The sequence below is a fragment of the Ranitomeya variabilis genome, chromosome 2 (assembly GCF_051348905.1).
Source record: "Ranitomeya variabilis isolate aRanVar5 chromosome 2, aRanVar5.hap1, whole genome shotgun sequence".
In the NCBI taxonomy this organism is placed as follows: Eukaryota; Metazoa; Chordata; class Amphibia; order Anura; family Dendrobatidae; genus Ranitomeya; species Ranitomeya variabilis.
The window spans coordinates 264,629,784-264,650,374 of NC_135233.1; the positions used below are offsets into that span (position 1 = coordinate 264,629,784).

Sequence of the window (20,591 nt, forward strand, 5' to 3'; positions counted from 1 at the left end):
CCGCACCTCCACCGCTAGCTCTGCCTACTTATGCATGCGACCTGCGTACCTGTCTTTAACATTAGGTACGCAGGTCGTGCGGCTGTATGCGGATACTTCCGCATTCGTCGTTTTGACGATGCGGAGAAAAAATGAAATTGCTACCAGCTGCGTCCTACGCTGGTCACCGCATCGTTAAAACGACGCATGCAGAAGCATCCGCATACAGCTGCACGACCTGTGTACCTAATGTTAAAGATACTGTAGGTACGCAGGCCAGATGCAGAAGCAGGCGGAGCTAGTGGCGGAGGTGCGGCCGAGGGCGGGGCTTCACGGAGGAAGTCCACAGCTCCTCAAAACGCTAGTGTGAAACCGGCCTAAGGGGACGGCTAATCCAAATAGCAGCGTATGGCAAATAATTAAGAACTTAATAAAAATGTAGCATTGTTGGAGGATGTCCATAAACGCAAACCCTCAGCCACGGTATATATATATAAAATGACGAAACTCGGGATAGGAACTATACCAGTTACTTCAATACAACATGAACATTATTTGTAAAGTAAAGCAAAATACTATTGGCAGGAAAATAAAGCGGGCAAAGTATTAATATAAATATATAAAATTTTTAATACATTTGAAAAATATTACTCCTCATTTTATAATCTCAGGACAGATAATCTTACGCCACAGCATATTGCTAATTTGAGTAATAATTTTTCAAACCTCCTAGCTTTACCCCGAGTTACAGAGATAAATTGAATGTACTAACCTATAACTCAGACGGAAATACAATCAGTCATTAAAACGGCTAAAAATAATAAATCTCCAGGCCCTGATGGAATAACCAGTCACTGTTTTAAATTATTCAATCAAATATTATCCCCACATCTGTTGCTAGTTTTTCAACATCTATTTGAAACGGGTAAAATTCCAGAAGAAATTATATGGGCGACAATAGCTACCTCCCAAGTCAGGCAAAACCCCGGACCAAGCGGCTGACTTTAGGCCAATATCGCTACTAAATACTAATCTCAAATGATATTCTAAAATACTAGTAAACAGAATGTCTGTTATCCCATCGCATCACAAATGCTGGATGGCACAAGGATGACGTATGGCAGGAAAAGGTTGTACGCCTTCTCTGTTCCTATCGCTGGATGCAGAGAAGGCGTGCGACCGAATACACTGGGGATTCCTGTTTGAAGTCTTTATCCAAATTTGGGGTCACTGGTAAAATGTATTTAAAGTAATGACTTTATTCTAACCTGTCAGCCTCAGTCCTTTTATTTGGAATGATGTCAGATAAATGCTAAACGACTAATGGCACGAGACGGGGGTGTACGTTGCCACCACTTGTATTTGCTCTAGAGACTGAATCCATTGAATCCCTAGCAGAAAAAAATGAGTTCACCCTCAATGATGTCAGACATTTAGGTGGGAAAATGTAACCTAAAATCTTTGGGGTTTTTTTGCTTACCATATTACATTGCAACTGACATATCCTACAGGATCATTGCCAGTGGCAATGATGCAAATACTAGATGCTTTTACTAAAGTATCAAATCACAGACTGAATACCTCCTAAATGCCAAGTTTTAAATGTAATCCCATCTATAACATACTCTATGGATATATAAACGAAATATGCCTTTAAAGGGAACCTGTCACCCCCAAAATCGAGGGTGAGCTAAGGCCACCGGCATCAGGGGCTTATCTACAGCATCCTGAAAGATGAGAAAAAGAGGTTAGATTATACTCACCCAGGGGCGGTCCCACTGCGGTCTGGTCCGATGGGTGTTGTGGTTCGGTCCGGGGCCTCCCATCTTCTTACTATGACGTCTTGTCTTCGTGCTTCGGCGCAGGCGTACTTTGTCTGTCCTGTTGAGGGCAGAGCAAAGTACTGCAGTGCGCAGGCTTCGGGAAAGGTCAGAGAGGCCCAGCGCCTGCGCACTGCAGTACTTTGCTCTGCCCTCAACAGGGCAGACAAAGTACGCCTGCGCCGGAGCCGCAGCGTGAAGACAAGAAGAGGACTTCATCCTAAGAAGATGGGAGGCCCCGGACCACAAAGCCCATCGGATCCGACCGCCTGCCCAGGTGAGTATAATCTAACCTCTTTTTCTCATCTTTCAGGTTACATCGGGGCTTATCTACAGAGTGCTGTAGATAAGCCCCTGATGCCGGTGGGCTTAGCTCATCTTCGATTTTGGGGGTGACAGGTTCCCTTTAAGTAGGACAACCAAATCATTAACGCCTTCATTAGACAAAATGCTTTTGCTGAATTTTGTGTCCTTAAGGAAAAAAAAAATCAGAGTTAACCTGTATCTCCTGGTTAGGCAGATTTTCATTGGAGAAAATGTTCATACTCCCGCCGATATTGTCTATTCCACAATCTCCCTATGGTGTTTCCAATGAAAATATTAGAAGAAATACAAGCGATTTTGAAATCTATTTGGCAGGAGAAACAACCTAGAGTACAAGCGGACACCCGTAATATCTAGTGATGAGTGAATATACTCGTTACTCGAGATTTCCCGAGCACGCTCGGGTGTCCTCTGAGTATTTTTTCGTGCTCGGAGATTTAGTTTTCATTGCCTCAGCTAAATGATTTACAGCTTTTAGCCAGCATAAGTACATGTGGGGGTTACCTGGTTGCTAGGGAATTCCCACATGTAATCAAGCTGGCTAACAGATGTAAATCATACAGCTGCGACGATGAAAACGAAATCTCCGAGCACTAAAAAATACTCGGAGGTCACCCGAGCGTGCTCGAGAAATCTCGAGTAATGAGTATATTCGCTCATCACTAGGGTTGAGCGACTTTCATTTTTTTAAGATCGAGTCGGGTTTTGTGAAACCCGACTTAGTCCAGAGTCGAGTCGAGTGAAGTCGGCCGATTATCGCTAAAAGTCGGGGATCGACCGAAACACGAAACCCAATGCAAGTCAATGGGGAAGCATAGCCGGCAGTGAGTGGAGGCCAGGAAAACACCTACAGTGCCCATTTTAATGCCAAAAACATCCATTCTTGTTTTCTGAAGCTTGTCAATCTAAATTAACTTTATAATAATAGTTGGGCACTGGAAATTGGGGGTCATTTGGCAAAAGTTGTGGGGGGTAGGGCTGGTTCAAGGTTTTAGTGGGCACAGGAAACATGGACTACGTCACGGCGGTGGAGCAGTGAGAGGTAAGTATGTCAAGTTTGCAAGTGCTGTGATCCTAAGCAAGCAGGGGGGCCCACTCGTTGGCATTGGCACTGGCACAGGGCCCCTCAAAGTACAGCGGTGTGTTTGCACGGCGGGGGCGCCTCCCACCAGCAGCGACACTTTTGCCTACTCCGAGGGGCCCTGTGCCAGTGACGTCGCCAACGAGTATGCCCCCCCCACCTGATGAAGGAACCTGTACTTTCATCTGCACCTTCCTCTTTGTCCCTGTGTAAGGTGGTATAACATGCGGGAAGGGGAACCTGACTTTCAGCAGGGTCAGATTCTGGCTGTGTAGAGTGCAAGGGGAATGTAGTGGTCTAGGTCAATGTACCAGCAGACTCATGTAGCAGTGGCTGGGCAGTGGGCAGGATGAGGAGGAAACAGATATAGGGCCAAAGAATAAAGTAGGCTAAATGCAGTTCAAAATTGGTAACAGGACTAAACAGGCGGCATTGCTTTGTTGAGTGGAGTAGCAAACCCAGGAGCAGCAGACACTGTTTTAAGGGCCCAAACACACTAATAGGCCAAATGCAGTTTAATATCTGATACTATAGGCCGAAAGCCATAAGGTTGAAGCTCAGCTTTTTTTAGTTGAGGACAAACACCAGGGAGGAGCAAACAGAGCTATTAGGCCCCATCCAGCAATTAAAAAAAAAAAAAAAAGAGCCAGAAGGTGGAAACTCAGCTTTGTTCAGTGGAGGACAACACCAGGCAGGGGCAGACACCGTTAGTAGGCCCTAACCACCAATTTTTAAAAACACAGCACTTAATGAGAGCCAGAAGGTTGAAGCTCAGCTGTATTCAGTTGAGGGCAACACCAGGGAGGGACAGACACCGTTAGTAGGCCCTAACCACCATTTTGTTTTTTAAAAAACACTTAATGAGAGCCAGAAGGTTGAAGCTCAGCTGTATTCAGTGGAGGACAACACCAGGCAGGGGCAGACACCGTTAGTAGGCCCTAACCACCATTTTTTAAAAACACAGCACTTAATGAGAGCCAGAAGGTTGAAGCTCAGCTTTATTCAGTTGAGGGCAACACCAGGGAGGGGCAGACACCGTTAGTAGGCTGTAACCAAAGTTGAAGGCCAAATGCAGTTTAATATCTGATACTATAGGCCGAAAGCCACAAGGTTGAAGCACAGCTTTATTCAGTTGAGGGCAACACCAGGGAGGGGCAGACACCGTTAGTAGGCCGTAACCAAAGTTGAAGGCCAAATGCAGTTTAATATCTGATACTATAGGCCGAAAGCCAGAAGGTTGAAGCACAGCTTTATTCAGTTGCAGCTTCTTTGCAATAATATAAAGAAGACGCGACAGGACAACACTCGGTGGATGCCATATCTGTGTTTTCAATGGAAAAAAACCTTTCAGTTAACTACTTGCAGGAGAAAGTTTTTGTAGCTGGTGGCCAATTTTGGTACTGTACCAGTTTTTGGTTGTATGTGTTTTTGTTTTTAATGTTAAAATGTATGCATTTGATATCTCTCCAGTATTTTCTTTATTATAAGCAAAATACTTATTTTTATATTTTCTGATGTTTTATACCGGAGTGTTCCTCGGGACACGCTTATAAACTTGATAATTGGTTCCAGGGGTACACGGGCAGCAGTGATCTGGTCAGTGGAGGCCTAGTGGAAGGAGGGACCGCAGACAGGCTTCGGAGGCCTAACACAATAAAATGGGCTGGCTGTAGGCACTTTAAAATTGGTTCCAGGGGTACACGGGCAGCAGTGGTCTGGTCAGTGGAGGCCTAGTGGAAGGAGGGACCGCAGACAGGCTTTGAAGGCCTAACATGATAAAATGGGCTGGCTGTAGGCACTTTATAATTGGTTCCAGGGGTACACGGGCAGCAGTGGTCTGGTCAGTGGAGGCCTAGTGGAAGGAAGGACCGCAGACAGGCTTCGAAGGCCTAACCTGATAAAATGGGCTGGCTGTAGGCACTTTAAAATTGGTTCCAGGGGTACACGGGCAGCAGTGGTCTGGCCAGTGGAGGCCTAGTGGAAGGAGGGACCGCAGACAGGCTTCGAAGGCCTAACATAATAAAATGGGCTGGCTGTAGGCACTGTAAAATAGGTTCCAGGGGTACACGGGCAGCAGTGGTGTGGTCAACGGAGGCCGATTGTAATGAGTGTCTGCCAGTTAGTAGTCAAAAAACAACAAATAAATGTGAATGTCTCGCATTAAAACAAAGACACTAAAGAATGCAATCATTAGGTTCAGGGGTGGGATTCTCTGCGTTGTTTCAGACCTACTAATTTAGCGCAAAGTATTTACTGTGGTAAATAGAGGACACTGCCCCTGACTATGTTATGTACCATCATACATGTCAACACAATGGTATTGTCAGTGGCAGGTATGGAAGGATGTCAGCGCATAGACTAAACATTGGTGGAAGTGTGAGAGATAACTGTGGAAGTGGTAGAGCAATGTTTGACCTGGGGGTGGGTGAACTCTCTTGTGGCCGGCGGTACAGGCCCAGGGCCCCTCATGTTACAACAGTGTGTCTGACGTTGGGTGCGCACCACCACCGCCAGAGACACTTTATTGTACTATGAGGGACCCAGTAGCAATGCCGTCGACCAAAAGCGAGCACACCCACCTCTTCAGGCAAACAGCTGTCTCACAGGTGCTTGCGCCAAGTCGCGATACCACGGCCCCGTGTGGGGAGTTTGGCCATTTAGGGAGGTGTAAACATGTCATATGCCGGACAATCAGCTGCAGAAAATTAGACATTAGAAAAGTAATTCACAGTAGTCCACAGGCAAGAGCTTTTCATAGGAAAGCTAGGTGTCGGCCGGGCAAGGTGGGGCAAAAGATTTTGAAATCCAGTTGTGGTTCATTTTAATGAATGTTAGATCGTCAACATTTTGGGTAGCCAGACGAGTCCTTTTTTCGGTTAATATTGAACCTGCAGCACTGAATACTCTTTCTGATAGGACACTTGCTGCCGGGCAAGCAAGCTCCTGCAATGCATATTCTGCCAATTCTGGCCAGGTGTCTAATTTTGAGGCCCAGTAATCAAATGGGAATGACGGTTGAGGGAGAACATCGATAAGGGATGAAAAATAGTTAGTAACCATACTGGACAAATGTTGTCTCCTGTCACTTTCAATTGATGCAGCAGTACCTGTCCTGTCTGCGGTCATAGCAAAATCACTCCACAACCTGGTCAGAAAACCCCTCTGTCCAACGCCACTTCTGATGTGTGCACCCCTAACACTACTAATCTGCTGCCCCCTGGAGCTCGTGTGATAACGATCACGTGCGCTGTGTGCTGGGAATGCCTGAAGCAAACGGTCAACAAGAGTTGATTGTTTGGTTGCTAATATTAGTTCCAAGTTCTCATGTGGCATAATATTTTGCAATTTGCCTTTATAGCGTGGATCAAGGAGGCAGGCCAACCAGTAATCGTCATCGTTCATCATTTTCGTTATGCGTGTGTCCCTTTTTAGGATACGTAAGGCATAATCCGCCATGTGGGCCAAAGTTCCAGTTGTCAAATCTCCGGTTGTGATTGGTTGAGGGGCAGTTTCAGGCAAATCTACGTCACTTGTGTCCCTCAAAAAACCAGAACCCGGCCTTGCCACGCAACCAATTTCCAGTGCCCCCGGGAAAGCTTCCGCATTAAAAATATACTCATCCCCATCATCCTCCTCGTCCTCCACCTCCTCTTCGCCCGCTACCTCGTCCTGTACACTGCCCTGACCAGACAATGGCTGACTGTCATCAAGGCTTTCCTCTTCCTCTGGTGCAGACGCCTGCTCCTTTATGTGCGTCAAACTTTGCATCAGCAGACGCATTAGGGGGATGCTCATGCTTATTACGGCGTTGTCTGCACTAACCAGCCGTGTGCATTCCTCAAAACACTGAAGGACTTGACACATGTCTTGTATCTTGGACCACTGCACACCAGACAACTCCATGTCTGCCATCCTACTGCCTGCCCGTGTATGTGTATCCTCCCACAAAAACATAACAGCCCGCCTCTGTTGGCACAGTCTCTGAAGCATGTGCAGTGTTGAGTTCCACCTTGTTGCAACGTCTATGATTAGGCGATGCTGGGGAAGGTTCAAAGACCGCTGATGGGTCTGCATACGGCTGGAGTGTACAGGCGAACGTCGGATATGTGAGCAAAGTCCACGCACTTTGAGGAGCAGGTCGGAGAACCCAGGATAAGTTTTCAATAAGCACTGCACCACCAGGTTTAAGGTGTGAGCCAGGCAAGGAATGTGTTTCAGTTGGGAAAGGGAGATGGCAGCCATGAAATTCCTTCCGTTATCACTCACTACCTTGCCTGCCTCAAGATCTACTGTGCCCAGCCACGACTGCGTTTCTTGTTGCAAGAACTCGGACAGAACTTCCGCGGTGTGTCTGTTGTCGCCCAAACACTTCATAGCCAATACAGCCTGCTGACGCTTGGCAGTAGCTGGCCCATAATGGGACAACTGGTGTGCAACAGTGTCATCTGCCGATGGAGTGGTTGGCCGACTGTGGTCTGTGGAAGAGCTGTAGCTTCTGCAGGAGGACGAGGAGGAGGAGGAGGAGGTGGTGCGAACGCCTACAGCCAACTGTTTCCTAGACCGTGGGCTAGGCACAACTGTCCCGAAATTGATGTCCCCTGAGGACCCTGCATCCACCACATTCACCCAGTGTGCCGTGATGGACACATAACGTCCCTGGCCATGCCTACTGGTCCATGCATCTGTAGTCAGGTGCACCTTTGTACTCACAGATTGCCTGAGTGCATGGACGATGCGCTGTTTAACATGCTGGTGCAGGGCCGGGATGGCTTTTCTGGAAAAAAAGTGTCGACTGGGTAGCTCGTATCGTGGTTCAGCGTACTCCATCAGGGCTTTGAAAGCTTCGCTTTCAACTAACCGGTAGGGCATCATCTCTAACGATATTAGTCTAGCTATGTGGGCGTTAAAACCCTGTGTACGCGGATGTGAGGATAAGTACTTCCTTTTTCTAACCAGAGTCTCATGTAGTGTGAGCTGAACTGGAGAGATGGAGATCGTGGAACTTGCGGGTGTGCCGGTGGACATGGCAGACTGCGAGACGGTTGGAGATGGTATTGTTTCCGCCGGTGACCTAGATGCAATATTTCCTCCTTCAAAACTGGTGATTCCCTGACCCTGAGTGCTTTTGGCTGGCAAAGAAACCTGCACAGATACTGCCGGTGGTGCGGAAAATGGTGGCCTTACAGTGAGGGAAGGGATGTTGCGTTGCTGACTAGCTTCATTGGCCGAGGGTGCTACAACCTTAAGGGACGTTTGGTAGTTAGTCCAGGCTTGAAAATGCATGGTGGTTAAGTGTCTATGCATGCAACTAGTATTGAGACATTTCAGATTCTGACCTCTGCTTAAGCTAGTTGAACATTTTTGACAGATGACTTTGCGCTGATCAATTGGATGTTGTTTAAAAAAATGCCAGACTGCACTCTTCCTAGCATCGGATCCCTTTTCAGGTATTGCAGACTGAGCTTTAACCGGATGGCCACGCTGTCCTCCAACAGGTTTTGGCTTTGACACGCGTTTTGGGCCAGATACGGGCCCGGCAGATGGAACCTGTTGCGATGTTGATGCCTGCTGCGGCCCCTCCTCCACCTCCGCTTCTGAACTACTGCCGCCTGCACCCTGTTCCCCCAATGGCTGCCAATCGGGGTCAATAACTGGGTCATCTATTACCTCCTCTTCGAGCTCGTGTGCAACTTCGTCTGTGTCACTGTGTCGGTCGGTGGTATAGCGTTCGTGGCGGGGCAACATAGTCTCATCAGGGTCTGATTGTGGATCAGTACCCTGAGAGGGCAATGTGGTGGTCTGAGTCAAAGGAGCAGCATAGTACTCTGGCTGTGGCTGTGCATCAGTGCACTCCATGTCAGAATCAACTTGTAATGGGCATGGCCTGTTAAGTGTTTCACTTTGTAAGCCAGGGACGGTATGTGTAAAGAGCTCCATGGAGTAACCCGTTGTGTCGCCTGCTGCATCCTTCTCTCTTGTTGTAGTTTTTGCTGAAGAGGACAAGGAAGCGACTTGTCCCTGACCGTGGACATCCACAAGCGACGCGCTGCTTTTACATTTACCAGTTTCAGAAGAGGAGGCAAAAGAGCTAGAGGCTGAGTCTGCAATGTAAGCCAAAACTTGCTGTTGCTGCTCCGCCTTTAAAAGCGGTTTTCCTACTCCCAGAAAAGAGAGCGTTCGAGGCCTTGTGTAGCCAGACGACGAAACTGGCTCCACAGCTCCAGACTTACGTGGAATATTTTTATCCCCACGACCACCTGATGCTCCACTACCACTACCATCATTACCAGCTGACAATGAACGCCCACGACCTCTTGCACCAGACTTCCTCATTGTTTTAAAAACTTAACCAAAGTAACTTTATTTGTTGCTGTCAAACAACTTACACGGTAAGCTATAACTTCAGTATGATTTCAATATCCCTTAACAGGTTGGTGAGACCACAAGGAAAATCGGGCACAATGTTACACACTCTGTTTTCTGTGGCACAAAATCACAGAGATGCCACACACGCAGGACTGTCACTCAAGCACAAATGTCAATATTAATCTCCCACCTTTTTTTTTTTTTTTTTTTTTTTTTTCCCTCAGGGAGACTTTAGAAACCAAATAAGATAAATTGTTTTTTTCAGGGACAATTTAGAAACCAAATAATAATAAAAAAAAAAAAAAGCTTTCTATGGCCCAGTGCCCACTGAGTGAGAGATGGCACACACAGGAGTCAGGATCAGGAGTGGCACACAAGCCCTGAGGACAGTATTAATCTCCCACTGATGGATGTAGTGATTTTTTTTTTCAGTTAGATTTTAGAACCCAAATCAAGCAAAAAAATAAATAGGCTTTCTATGGCCCACTGAGTGAGAGATGGCGCTCACAGGAGTCAGGATCAGGAGTGGCACACAAGCCCTGAGGACAGTATTAATCTCCCACTGATGGATGTAGTGTTTTTTTTTTTCAGGTTGATTTTAGAACCCAAATCAAGCAAAAAAATAAATAGGCTTTCTATGGCCCACTGAGTGAGAGATGGCGCGCACAGGAGTCAGGATCAGGAGTGGCACACAAGCCCTGAGGACAGTATTAATCTCCCACTGATGGATGTAGTGTTTTTTTTTTTCAGTTAGATTTTAGAACCCAAATCAAGCAAAAAAAAAAAAAAAAAAAGGTTTTCTATGGCCCACTGAGTGAGAGATGGCGCTCACAGGAGTCAGGATCAGGAGTGGCACACAAGCCCTGAGGACAATATTAATCTCCCACTGTTTTTCTTTTTTTTTTTTCTTTTTCAGGGAGACTTTAGAAACCAAATAATAAAATATAAATAGGCTTTCTATGGCCCACTGAGTGAGAGATGGCACACACAGGAGTCAGGAGTGGCACACAAGCCCTGAGGACAGTATTAATCTCCCACTGATGGATGTAGTGTTTTTTTTTTCAGGTTGATTTTAGAACCCAAATCAAGCAAAAAAATAAATAGGCTTTCTATGGCCCACTGAGTGAGAGATGGTGCACACAGGGATGGCACACACAGGGATGGCACTCTAGCAGAAATGCAAATCTTAATCTCCCACAAAAAAAAAAAAAAAACAGGGACTGTCCTACAATCTCCCTGCAGTAATCTCAGCCAGGTATGGCAGGCAGCAATAGGAGTGGACTGATGCACAAATTAAATAAAAAGTGTGGACAAACAAAAAAGATAGCTGTGCAGAACGGAAGGAACAAGAGGATATGTGCTTTGAAAAAAGCAGTTGGTTTGCACAGTGGCGTACACACAGCAATACAGCTATCACGGAGCCTTCTAGGGCAGCCCAATGAGCTACAGCGCTGAGGGGAAAAAAAAAAAAAAATAGCTTCCACAGTCCCTGCACACCGAAGGTGGTGTTGGACAGTGGAAATCGCTACAGCACAAGCGGTTTGGTGGTTAGTGGACCCTGCCTAACGCTCTCCCTGCTTCTGACGAAGCGGCAGCAACCTCTCCCTAAGCTCAGATCAGCAGCAGTGAGATGGCGGTCGGCGGGAACGCCCCTTTATAGCCCCTGTGACGCCGCAGACAGCAAGCCAATCACTGCAATGCCCTTCTCTAAGATGGTGGGGACCAGGACCTATGTCATCACGCTGCCCACACTCTGCGTTCACCTTCATTGGCTGAGAAATGGCGCTTTTCGCGTCATTGAAACGCGACTTTGGCGCGAAAGTCGCGTACCGCATGGCCGACAAGCACAGGGGTCGGATCGGGTTTCATGAGACGCCGACTTAGCCAAAAGTCGGCGACTTTTGAAAATGAACGACCCGTTTCGCTCAACCCTACTCATCACTAGTAATATCCCTATGAATAAAGGAGGACCAGGATCTTCCTCACTGGTGCGTTGTTACAGAGCTGCATTTAAAATACATGTGGATCAACAATGATAGGAACTGGATAATAATCGAAAGACACTTAATCGGATCTTCCAGTATCCCGTCTTTCTTTTATTAATGCAACATCTTGAAACCCAAAGGAAAAATATATACAGTTGTGTGAAAAAGTGTTTGCCCCTTTCCTGATTTCCTATTCTGTTACATGTTTGTCACACTTAAATGTTTCAGATCACCAAACAAATGTAAATATTAGACAAAGATAACACAAGTACTCACAGAATGCAGTTTAGAAATGAAGGGCTTTATTATTAAGGGAAAAAGAAATTCAAACCTACAGATTGCTAATAGGTTGTATAGGTTCTGAAGTGCCTCTACCAATGCTTTCCAGATCTTAAACTTAAAAAATGTAAACTCTTGGGCATTGCATCAATTGAAAATTTGTATGAAAAGGAGGCATTAACTTCTATGTTTTTGAAAATTAAGACTTTTTTTGACAAAATGGAAGAAACGTATGTTTGGACTCTGTGCTGCTTAATCCGGCATCGTAGATTAAAGCATCATCATTAAGCTATAATTGTGTGCTTGAAAACACTCTACCTTCTCTTACTACAGATCTTCAAAAATGGGGATAAAGACCTAAAATGTACGTTTACACCAGATCAGTGACAAATGTCCTTCTTTGCTATTGGAAACAAATTAAATGTACAAATGAAGGCGAGGAATTTGCTATATAGATGGTATTTCCCTCCATATTGATTATCCCAACTCATTGGATATATGTTGGAGATACAGCGACGCTGGAGCAGATATTCTGCACATATGGTGAAACTGCAATGATGTCAGATGGTTGATGGCTTCGCATAGAAATCTATTATCTCAAATCTGTGGTATTACAATAGTCATAACTAGAGAACAAGCCCTACTTGCCGTTGACTTGGATACATTCCCCTATGAAATTCGTACACTGTACTTCTCATTGCAACGACAGATAAAATAGCGAACTATTGGAAAAACCCTAAAAGCTAGAAATCGCCACAACGATTAATGAAAACTGCGTATCAGAAAATAATAGCCTCATCTAATATATTGCCTTGCAATGTCTCAAAGTGGAACATTTGGTTCCTTTTCGTTTGAATGTTACGTAATATTCAAATATGATATACAGAATATAATTTTTTACAAAAATTTATTGGTCACCACCATATTTCTCTTTCCCCAATCCCTAATAATGTATAATATTGAGAAATTATTGTAAAATGGCTGTCTTGTAACGGTGTAAACCAGATGACTAAAGAATTATACTGAATACAATGTCCTGTTGAATTTCATTGATTTTATTCTCAATATGGCCGTGAAGCCGGACAGACCTGAGGCCCGAGTCTCTCCATCCGGCGACTGAAAGGTTCAACTCTTTGACTCCATGTCTTGTGGGCCAGATTGGGTACCAGACAAAAATTGCTGATTTTTTTTGGCTTCTGTAGAAGAGGCACTCACTAATCACCTGACCGCCCAGGCTCCTGGCAGATTGCACAGATGCCTCCTCTACATAACACTAAGGACCATGGTTCCTGCTCTAGGATGAAGGACTGGAGCTCCTGCAGTCTCCTCTTTTGACCACAAGTCCCTGCAAGGAGCCAATGAACACAAACCGGCTCTGATCGTAGTCATGTAGTCGCCCCCCCGTCTAATGTGCCGTAAGCGAGGGGTCTCCTATTGCATCTGGCAGCACAGCGTCATGCTAGGACTGGGCACTGTGGTCTCAGAGAGCTATATGTTTACAGATCTAAATGGGGTACAAATTTTGTCTACCAGACGTTGCATAATGCCCACATCCCAGGATGATCCATTATGTAACGCCAACTACTCCGATCATTGATCTGTTGTCAGAGATTGCCCCAATGCCCTGCTCTTCGCGTAGAAAGTGGAGCGACATCTGGAAGCCACAAAACTTCAGCATAAACCTCCTTTAGAGTTGGATTAGTTCAATGTAAAAAAATATGCGCTGTACCATTCACACTTTGGGCTTGTGGAACATTGTGTCGAGGGACAGTGACGTATTTATCTGCCTATTTACCTGCCTCTGTGTGAGCGGCGCTGAGATATTGTGTTGTCAGGGAGCAGTGAGATAGCAGGGGTCCCAGATCACATGATTCAGCTGCAGCTCAGACTACTCTCCCATCATTGCCTTGTATGCTCAGCAGCAATGCTGGCACTATGTGCACTGCCCACCGCCTTATTGTCACAGTGCTGATCTGGCATGCTGGGTGGCTATCTCCTTGTGTGTCAGGACTGGTCCCATCCCCGATACAAGCACCTCCACTATGATGAATGAATCTAGTGCCATGTCTTATTCTGGCCTCACACTCTCCATAGTTCTGCAGACTTGAGTCCCTGGTGCCTCACTGGGTGTGGACACTGCCAGGCCAGAACTGGGCCATCTGTAAGCCCGCCCAGATATTAGAAGGCTTTGGCATGAAGTGTTCTCCCTCCCCTCCTCATCAGTCTTCACCCACAAAGCAAATGTTATGAATTATTCATGAGGCCATGTTCCTGTTCTGGATTTTGGCGGCAGGGGCACCCTGGCTTTATGCTGGCTATGAACACGTGCCCCCAGTATAGTCCTGGGCAGGACCCTTGGTAGCTGGTTTTGTTGCATGGTACAGGTGGCCTCTGTTATTGGATGTACTGTCCTCGAGCTCACACTCTGCCCCATACTGAGGTATAACAGGCCGATAGATTGGAGGTGGAGATCCTCAGCTTGTTCTTCTGGACAGTTGTCGGACATCCTCAGCTGCTGTTTATTACCCACAACTTCCATCATTACATTAAGGCTATGTGCGCATGTTGAGTATTTGCTTGCAGAAATTTCTGCAAGGTTTCTGCATCTCTTGGCAGCAAAAACGCACATTTTTTTTTCCCCTGTTTTTGGGTGTGTTTTTGTTCAACAATGAAGGCCTTTTTTTTTTTTTTTTTTTTTTTTAAAGATGTTTCTCACACACACACACACACACACACACACACACACACACACACACACACACACACACACACACACACACACACACACACACACACACACACACACACACACACACACACACACACACACACACACACACTCTTTAACCAGGCTATGTAGGAGCGTTAACAAAACGAACCAGACAGCAACTGTTGATTTAAAAAATAAAATTGTGTGGGCTCTCACGTCATTTTAATAACCAGCATAGGGAAAGCTAATATTCTGGGAAGGAGCCAATAGCCATAAAGGTTCCCAGGCTATTAATATCCGCTCACAGCTGTTTGCTTAGCCTTTACTGTCTAGTTTACAGGGCTACCCCAGAAAAAAATGTAGGGTGTCCCCCTATAACATCTAATCAGCAAAGGCTAGGCAGACAGCTGCAGGCTGATATTAATAGCCTAGGAAGGGGCCATGGATATTGTCCCCCTCCTAGACTAAAAATAATAGCTCTCAGCCACCCCAGAAAGGTGCCAAATCTGGGGCTTAGCCTCGCTCTTCCCACTTGCCCTGTAGCGGTGGCCAGTGGGGTAATGGTTGGGGGGGGGGAAGGGGGTTTGATGTCACCTTTCTATTGTCAGGTGACATCAAGCCCACAGGTTAGTAATGGAGAGGCATCTATAAGACACCTATCCATTAGTAACCCCATAGTGATGCTGTATAAAAACACATACACCAGAATAAAGTCCTTTATTTGAAATAATGACAGACTCCTTTATTGAATCTAAATTAAACCATACTTACTGAAGGCCTAATCCACCGACGTCAACATCTCCTGCAACAAAAATAAAATAATAAACCAAAATGTTCCTCACATCAGAGAAGATAATCCATAATGTCCCACGACAATCCTGATGACTTTGAGAGCAGTCACTGACATGCACCATTCCTCCCAGGTGTGCAATGTATGGACACTAGGTCGTGCACTTGCTCGGATGGACCCTGCTGCACAGCTGGGCTTTCGACTGTACATGTTGAATAATGTGAATATTTTTTTTCTTATTTTCTAGTTTGAATTTAAAGCCAAGAACATAAAGAAGAAAAAGATCAGCATCACCGTGTCTGTGGATGGAGTGAAGATCACAGTGAGGAAGAAGCAAAAGGTGTGGTTCTAGCTTAGTGCAATGTTGGGGGGGTTGTAATTTAGTAACTGCTAGAGCTAATGCTGTAAATCATTGAGTAAAGCAATCTGCGTGTCTGGGGTGTGTGCGAGGCGCACGTGGGTGTCTGGGGGATGTGCGAGGTGCTGTGTGGGTGTCTCGGGGATGTGCGAGGAGCCGCGTGCGTGTCTTGGGTGTGTGCGAGGCGCCGCGTGCGTGGCTGGGGTGTGTGCGAGGTGTACGAGGAGACGCGTGCGTGACTGGGGTGTGTGCGCGAGGAGCCGCGTGCGTGGCTGGGGGGTGGTTGCGATGGGCCACGTGGCTGGGAGATGCAAGGTTTTCTGAGTCGTGTGAGGTTGTGGGACGTCTCGTTATTCACCACTCACTCACTGCTTTTATGTTGTAGAAGAAGCGGTGGATGTGGGATGAAGCCTCGGTGTTGGTGATGCACGACCCCGTGTACAGGTGAGGGCAGTGGCCGCGTTTCCCCCAATCCAACATTTAGTGTACCCCAGCACATGTGTAGTTATGTTACTGGCTGTTGGTTTTAGCGCTTTTTATTTTTTGATTTTTTTTGTGCTGATCATTGAGGAATACCACTACATATAGAACGAACAGTCGAGGTTCTTGTGGTTCCTCCGTTATCAGTATTTCCCCCCCTCCACTGGCTTGTGGTCACTTGACATCCTGGAAATGAATTACACAATTTCTCTTTTTTATTATGAGCTCCAGGAATATTGTTCAAAATCTACAGACAAATCCTGTGCACAAAACGATGGAGCAATCAAAAAATGTTGCTACAACGACTGAACAGAAAGTATGAAGTGAGAACTTCCATGGAAAATGAAACCTGATTTCTGACACTGCAGAACATGTAGGGTTAACTGGGGTCATATGGAAAGACAGACACTTATGAAGCCATGAGGTAACGGGACTACTGTACCTTCTGTACTAGTAATTAGGGTTGACATCACTGAGAATGCCGCCTATCCATCGCTAGAGATCAGCAGTGACATCACTGAGAATGCCTCCTATCCATCACTAGAGATCAAAGGTGACATCACTGAGAATGCCTCCTATCCATCACTAGAGATCAGCGGTGACATCACTGAGAATGCCGCCTATCCATCACTAGAGATCAGCGGTGACATCACTGAGAATGCTGCCTACACTAGAGATCAGCGGTGACATCACTGAGAATGCTGCCTACACTAGAGATCAGCGGTGACATCACTGAGAATGCTGCCTACACTAGAGATCAGCTGTGCCTTGTCCTTACGTTCTGCTACTTTCTTATACACTTGCCATTAGGATTTCCTGGACCGACCTGTGGGTTTTGAGCCTCCAATGTCGGGTGCTGCTGTGGGAACATAATTTGGGAGTTCAGGGTTTCAGCTTCTGAAGGTTCCTAGTTGACAGCTAGCAGAGATGTTGAAGGCTTTTTGCATGTGTTGATTATACAGATGACTTGGGTAAGTGTTGCTCCCAGATTCCTTGACAGAATCTCAATCTCTGCCAGAAAACATACAGAAGCCTGAAATGAGGCATTATGCGAGTTCCTGCCGCTGGGCCGGAGCGTGAGTGAGGACTTCATTTCCATTGTTTCTTCCAGACGCTGCTTTATATTCATTGCACAGACAGACAATGTCTCTCCTCCTCCAGAATATTCTACGTGTCCCACGACTCCCAGGACCTGAAGATCTTCAGCTACATCTCCCGGGACGGGGCCAGCAACGCCTTCAGGTGCAACGTATTCAAGTCCAAGAAGAAGGTGAGTACAGCTGTGCCGAGTGCAGCATGTGGGGGCTGGCTACTGCCCAATAGGGGCTCAATCAATTGGAGGGGTTCTAGCAGTGAGCGTGTATTTCATGGACGTGTGTCCTGTAATTTGGAGCTGCTGCAGGAGATGATGTAGATGCTCAGGCCGAGCATGTAGTCTAGTGGCGCTGGGCCATTATGAGGAGACCATCATGGCTGAGGTGCAGAATCCACGACATCACCCTGCTCTCACGCTGACTGTCTGGGGAGAAGTTCCTGCCCTGGAGCAGCCGCTGCTTCTCTCTGCAGTGCCGGATATGTACAGTTCTGTTTCCTGTCCCCAGAGCCAGGCCATGCAGATTGTGCGGACCATCGGACAAGCCTTTGAAGTGTGCCACAAAATGAGTCTCCAGCTTGCTCACCAGGATGCAGATGGAGCCAGTAACAGGTCCCAGGACAAGCACAGTATGGAAGGTAGATGGGGGGCAGGGACTGCGGTGACACCATCGGCGATGGTGCAGCACCATCTGTACCATTCCCCTCATCCATTAATGAATGTGCATATCCTCTGTGCGCTCTGTGTACATGTAATGACCTGTAATGTACATAGTGCCAGCAGCCAAGGTGTTAATCCAAGTTGTTTTTTGCTGATGGTGCAGATATTCCAGCCCATCAGCCTTCTAAATTCTCGTAAGATATTCAAAGTAGATACAAATGTCATGTAAATGCTGCTCCTCGCAAATCAGCGTTCCCCCACAGTCATGTTTCACCCATTTTTTTCTTTCTTCATTAGAGCAGCAACTGATAAGAACTGAAAATCCTGGAGGGGTTAATAGTTGCACCTCTTCTACCACACACCTGGGTACTGAGATATCTGCACTAAAGGAGCAAAGTAGCCGGGTATGAAGGGGCGAGAACATGGCCGCAGCTGTATGAGCGCGTGTGTGTGTGCGCGCGTGATCACCGACCAATGACGTCCCCAATGTGCTCGATAGAGACAAGTCTGGAGTCTCTGAAGCCATGGGAGCACATTTAGGCCACACAGGCTGCTCACAGTAGTATGAGGAATATGAGGCCTAGGGTAGTCATGAGGAGTAAGTCCTCCTGGGACAGTTTCACTTTTCCTGGTGAAGGCCTCTTCATGTCGTTGCCCATGTGTTCTTCAGACCAGATTCTGGCCATCATTGCATCCAAGACAAAAGTCAGGACTCCTCACTGTAGAGGGCAGACCTCCATTCCAGCCTGCATTGCCATCTTGCTCTGCACCATGATGGCCCCGATAGCGGTGGTGTGATTTCAGTGGACACCAGTAGCCGGATGTCGTAGCTCAATGTCATGCTGACACCTCATGGTTTGTGTAGATGCTGAATGTCCCCTTTAGTCTCGGTTGTGATGTCTCTTGTCACAGTACTGATCACTACGTGCTATTCTTCTAATTGTACAAGACTACGTGGACAACTGCAAAGACCACGTGAGGGAATATCACACCAATCCTGCTCCTAGGATTATGGTGTGTGTGTGGGGGGATTGTGTCCAGTAGTCGGACCCTTCTAGTCTCAGTTCCAACCTAACGTCTTTGGATTACAGTAATTTGTCATGGATCCGGTGGTGCGGCCAGTTCTCCAGTGTCCCAGGAGCCTCCAGCAGCGGATCTTAATGATTTGTACATTCAACGGCAGAACCTTCCTTAGACGACCATTAATAATCTCCATTATAGCAGCCGAGGCTGGATGTGCTGGGATTTTCTGTCTGTCCACCCTGAGATTTCCGTAATGCCACACGTTTTCCTTCTGAGTGTTAGTGTGAATGTTGGAGTGTCATAAATTTATCGAATGTATATAATATTATGTACAATTCCTGTGCGGGTAGGATGGGCGCCTCAATGTCTCCTTGTTCTGCAGGTGCTTTACTCCTGCTCTCATCTTCTACTTCAGAGGACATGCATGTGCTGCTCAATCTTCATGTGCCGCCATCTAGTGGTGGCTGTCCATCCAGCGGGCACTGGATCAGATCTTCATACTGACAGGTTCTCATCTGTGTCTCATTCACAGGAGCTCCTGAAAGCAAACTCTCCCTTCAACTCTCTCTCAGCTTTGACACCGTTGGCCTCTCAGCACCGACTACAGCTGCTCCACCATCAACTCCTGCAGCAGCAGCAACAGACGCAGGTGGCTGTCGCCCAGGTGAGCACTACTCCCATCATCCAGTAATGGGGAGTGTTGGCTGAGGGTGGTGCAAGTGAGACTCCTGTCAGTGTATCTGAGGCTCTCTAGCCTCTGGGACGCAGATAACCTCTTTCAGCTGCACCTCTTGAGTTTCGCATGCCCTCTATTGGCTGTACGTTGTACTGCAGGTGGCGTACAGTTGCTCTTATTTACTCTACGCAGTGATGTACAGGCTTCTAGGTGTCTGCTTAGATTCTCAGGTCCATGTCTCCAGTTCTCCCTTATGACGGGTTTCCCATGTTCAGCTGTGAGTCCCATTGTAGGGGCCTTCCATCTCCAGTATTTATGGCACATGTAGTAGGCAGTCTTCGGGCCTTTCACCACTTTCCATGGCCGCAAGGTGAACGTTCGTGAGCTTACAATCGCCCCATACGTGTCAAGGACTGTCAATGTCGTAGATGGACAAGAGCTTCTCTGAGTCTGGGTAATAGAAAGGATAAACAAAAAAAGTTGCACTCTGTACTATCATGTCAATAAGAAATATGAGTAGCAATACTGCTTCTGGATACTAGGAAAAACTGAGACACTTAGCACATAATTTGACCAATTCATGCATGCCCAACAACCTAATGTGTAATGTGAATACCTGTCTAAGACGAAAGTCTAAATTCCTGGGTAGGTGTGAAAAACCTCTCTTCCAAGTCTGATTTTTATGGGTAGGTAGGACCCTGTTGCAATTAAAATCCACCACATGCTGAAGGGCTGTGTGTGACTGAATACACCAGACCCCACAATGTAGGTAATCCTGAGCAGCGTGGGCTAGGGCATACACTGTATGCCATATTCAGCTTGGGGTGTATCCTTATAATAATAATGATATAATTTTATTTACATAGCACCAACATATTCTGCAGCGCTTTACATTATAGAGGGGACTTGTACAGACAATAGACATTACAGCATAACAATAAACACATCGATCAAAAATGGATACCAA

The 20,591-nt window shown here is 46.5% G+C and overlaps 1 protein-coding gene across 4 annotated transcripts in view; it reads left to right on the forward strand.

Moving 5' to 3' along the window:
- LOC143805465 (carboxyl-terminal PDZ ligand of neuronal nitric oxide synthase protein-like) overlaps positions 1 to 20,591 on the forward strand; it is a 70,764-nt gene that overhangs the window by 8,910 nt on the left and 41,263 nt on the right. For all 4 annotated transcript variants that reach the window (XM_077284875.1, XM_077284876.1, XM_077284877.1 and 1 more), the window contains 6 exons: positions 15,582 to 15,674; positions 16,078 to 16,136; positions 17,334 to 17,442; positions 17,774 to 17,903; positions 18,223 to 18,329; positions 19,481 to 19,612. In XM_077284875.1, the coding sequence (XP_077140990.1) occupies positions 15,582 to 15,674; positions 16,078 to 16,136; positions 17,334 to 17,442; positions 17,774 to 17,903; positions 18,223 to 18,329; positions 19,481 to 19,612 (630 nt within the window). The remainder of the gene's footprint in view (positions 1 to 15,581; positions 15,675 to 16,077; positions 16,137 to 17,333; positions 17,443 to 17,773; positions 17,904 to 18,222; positions 18,330 to 19,480; positions 19,613 to 20,591) is intronic.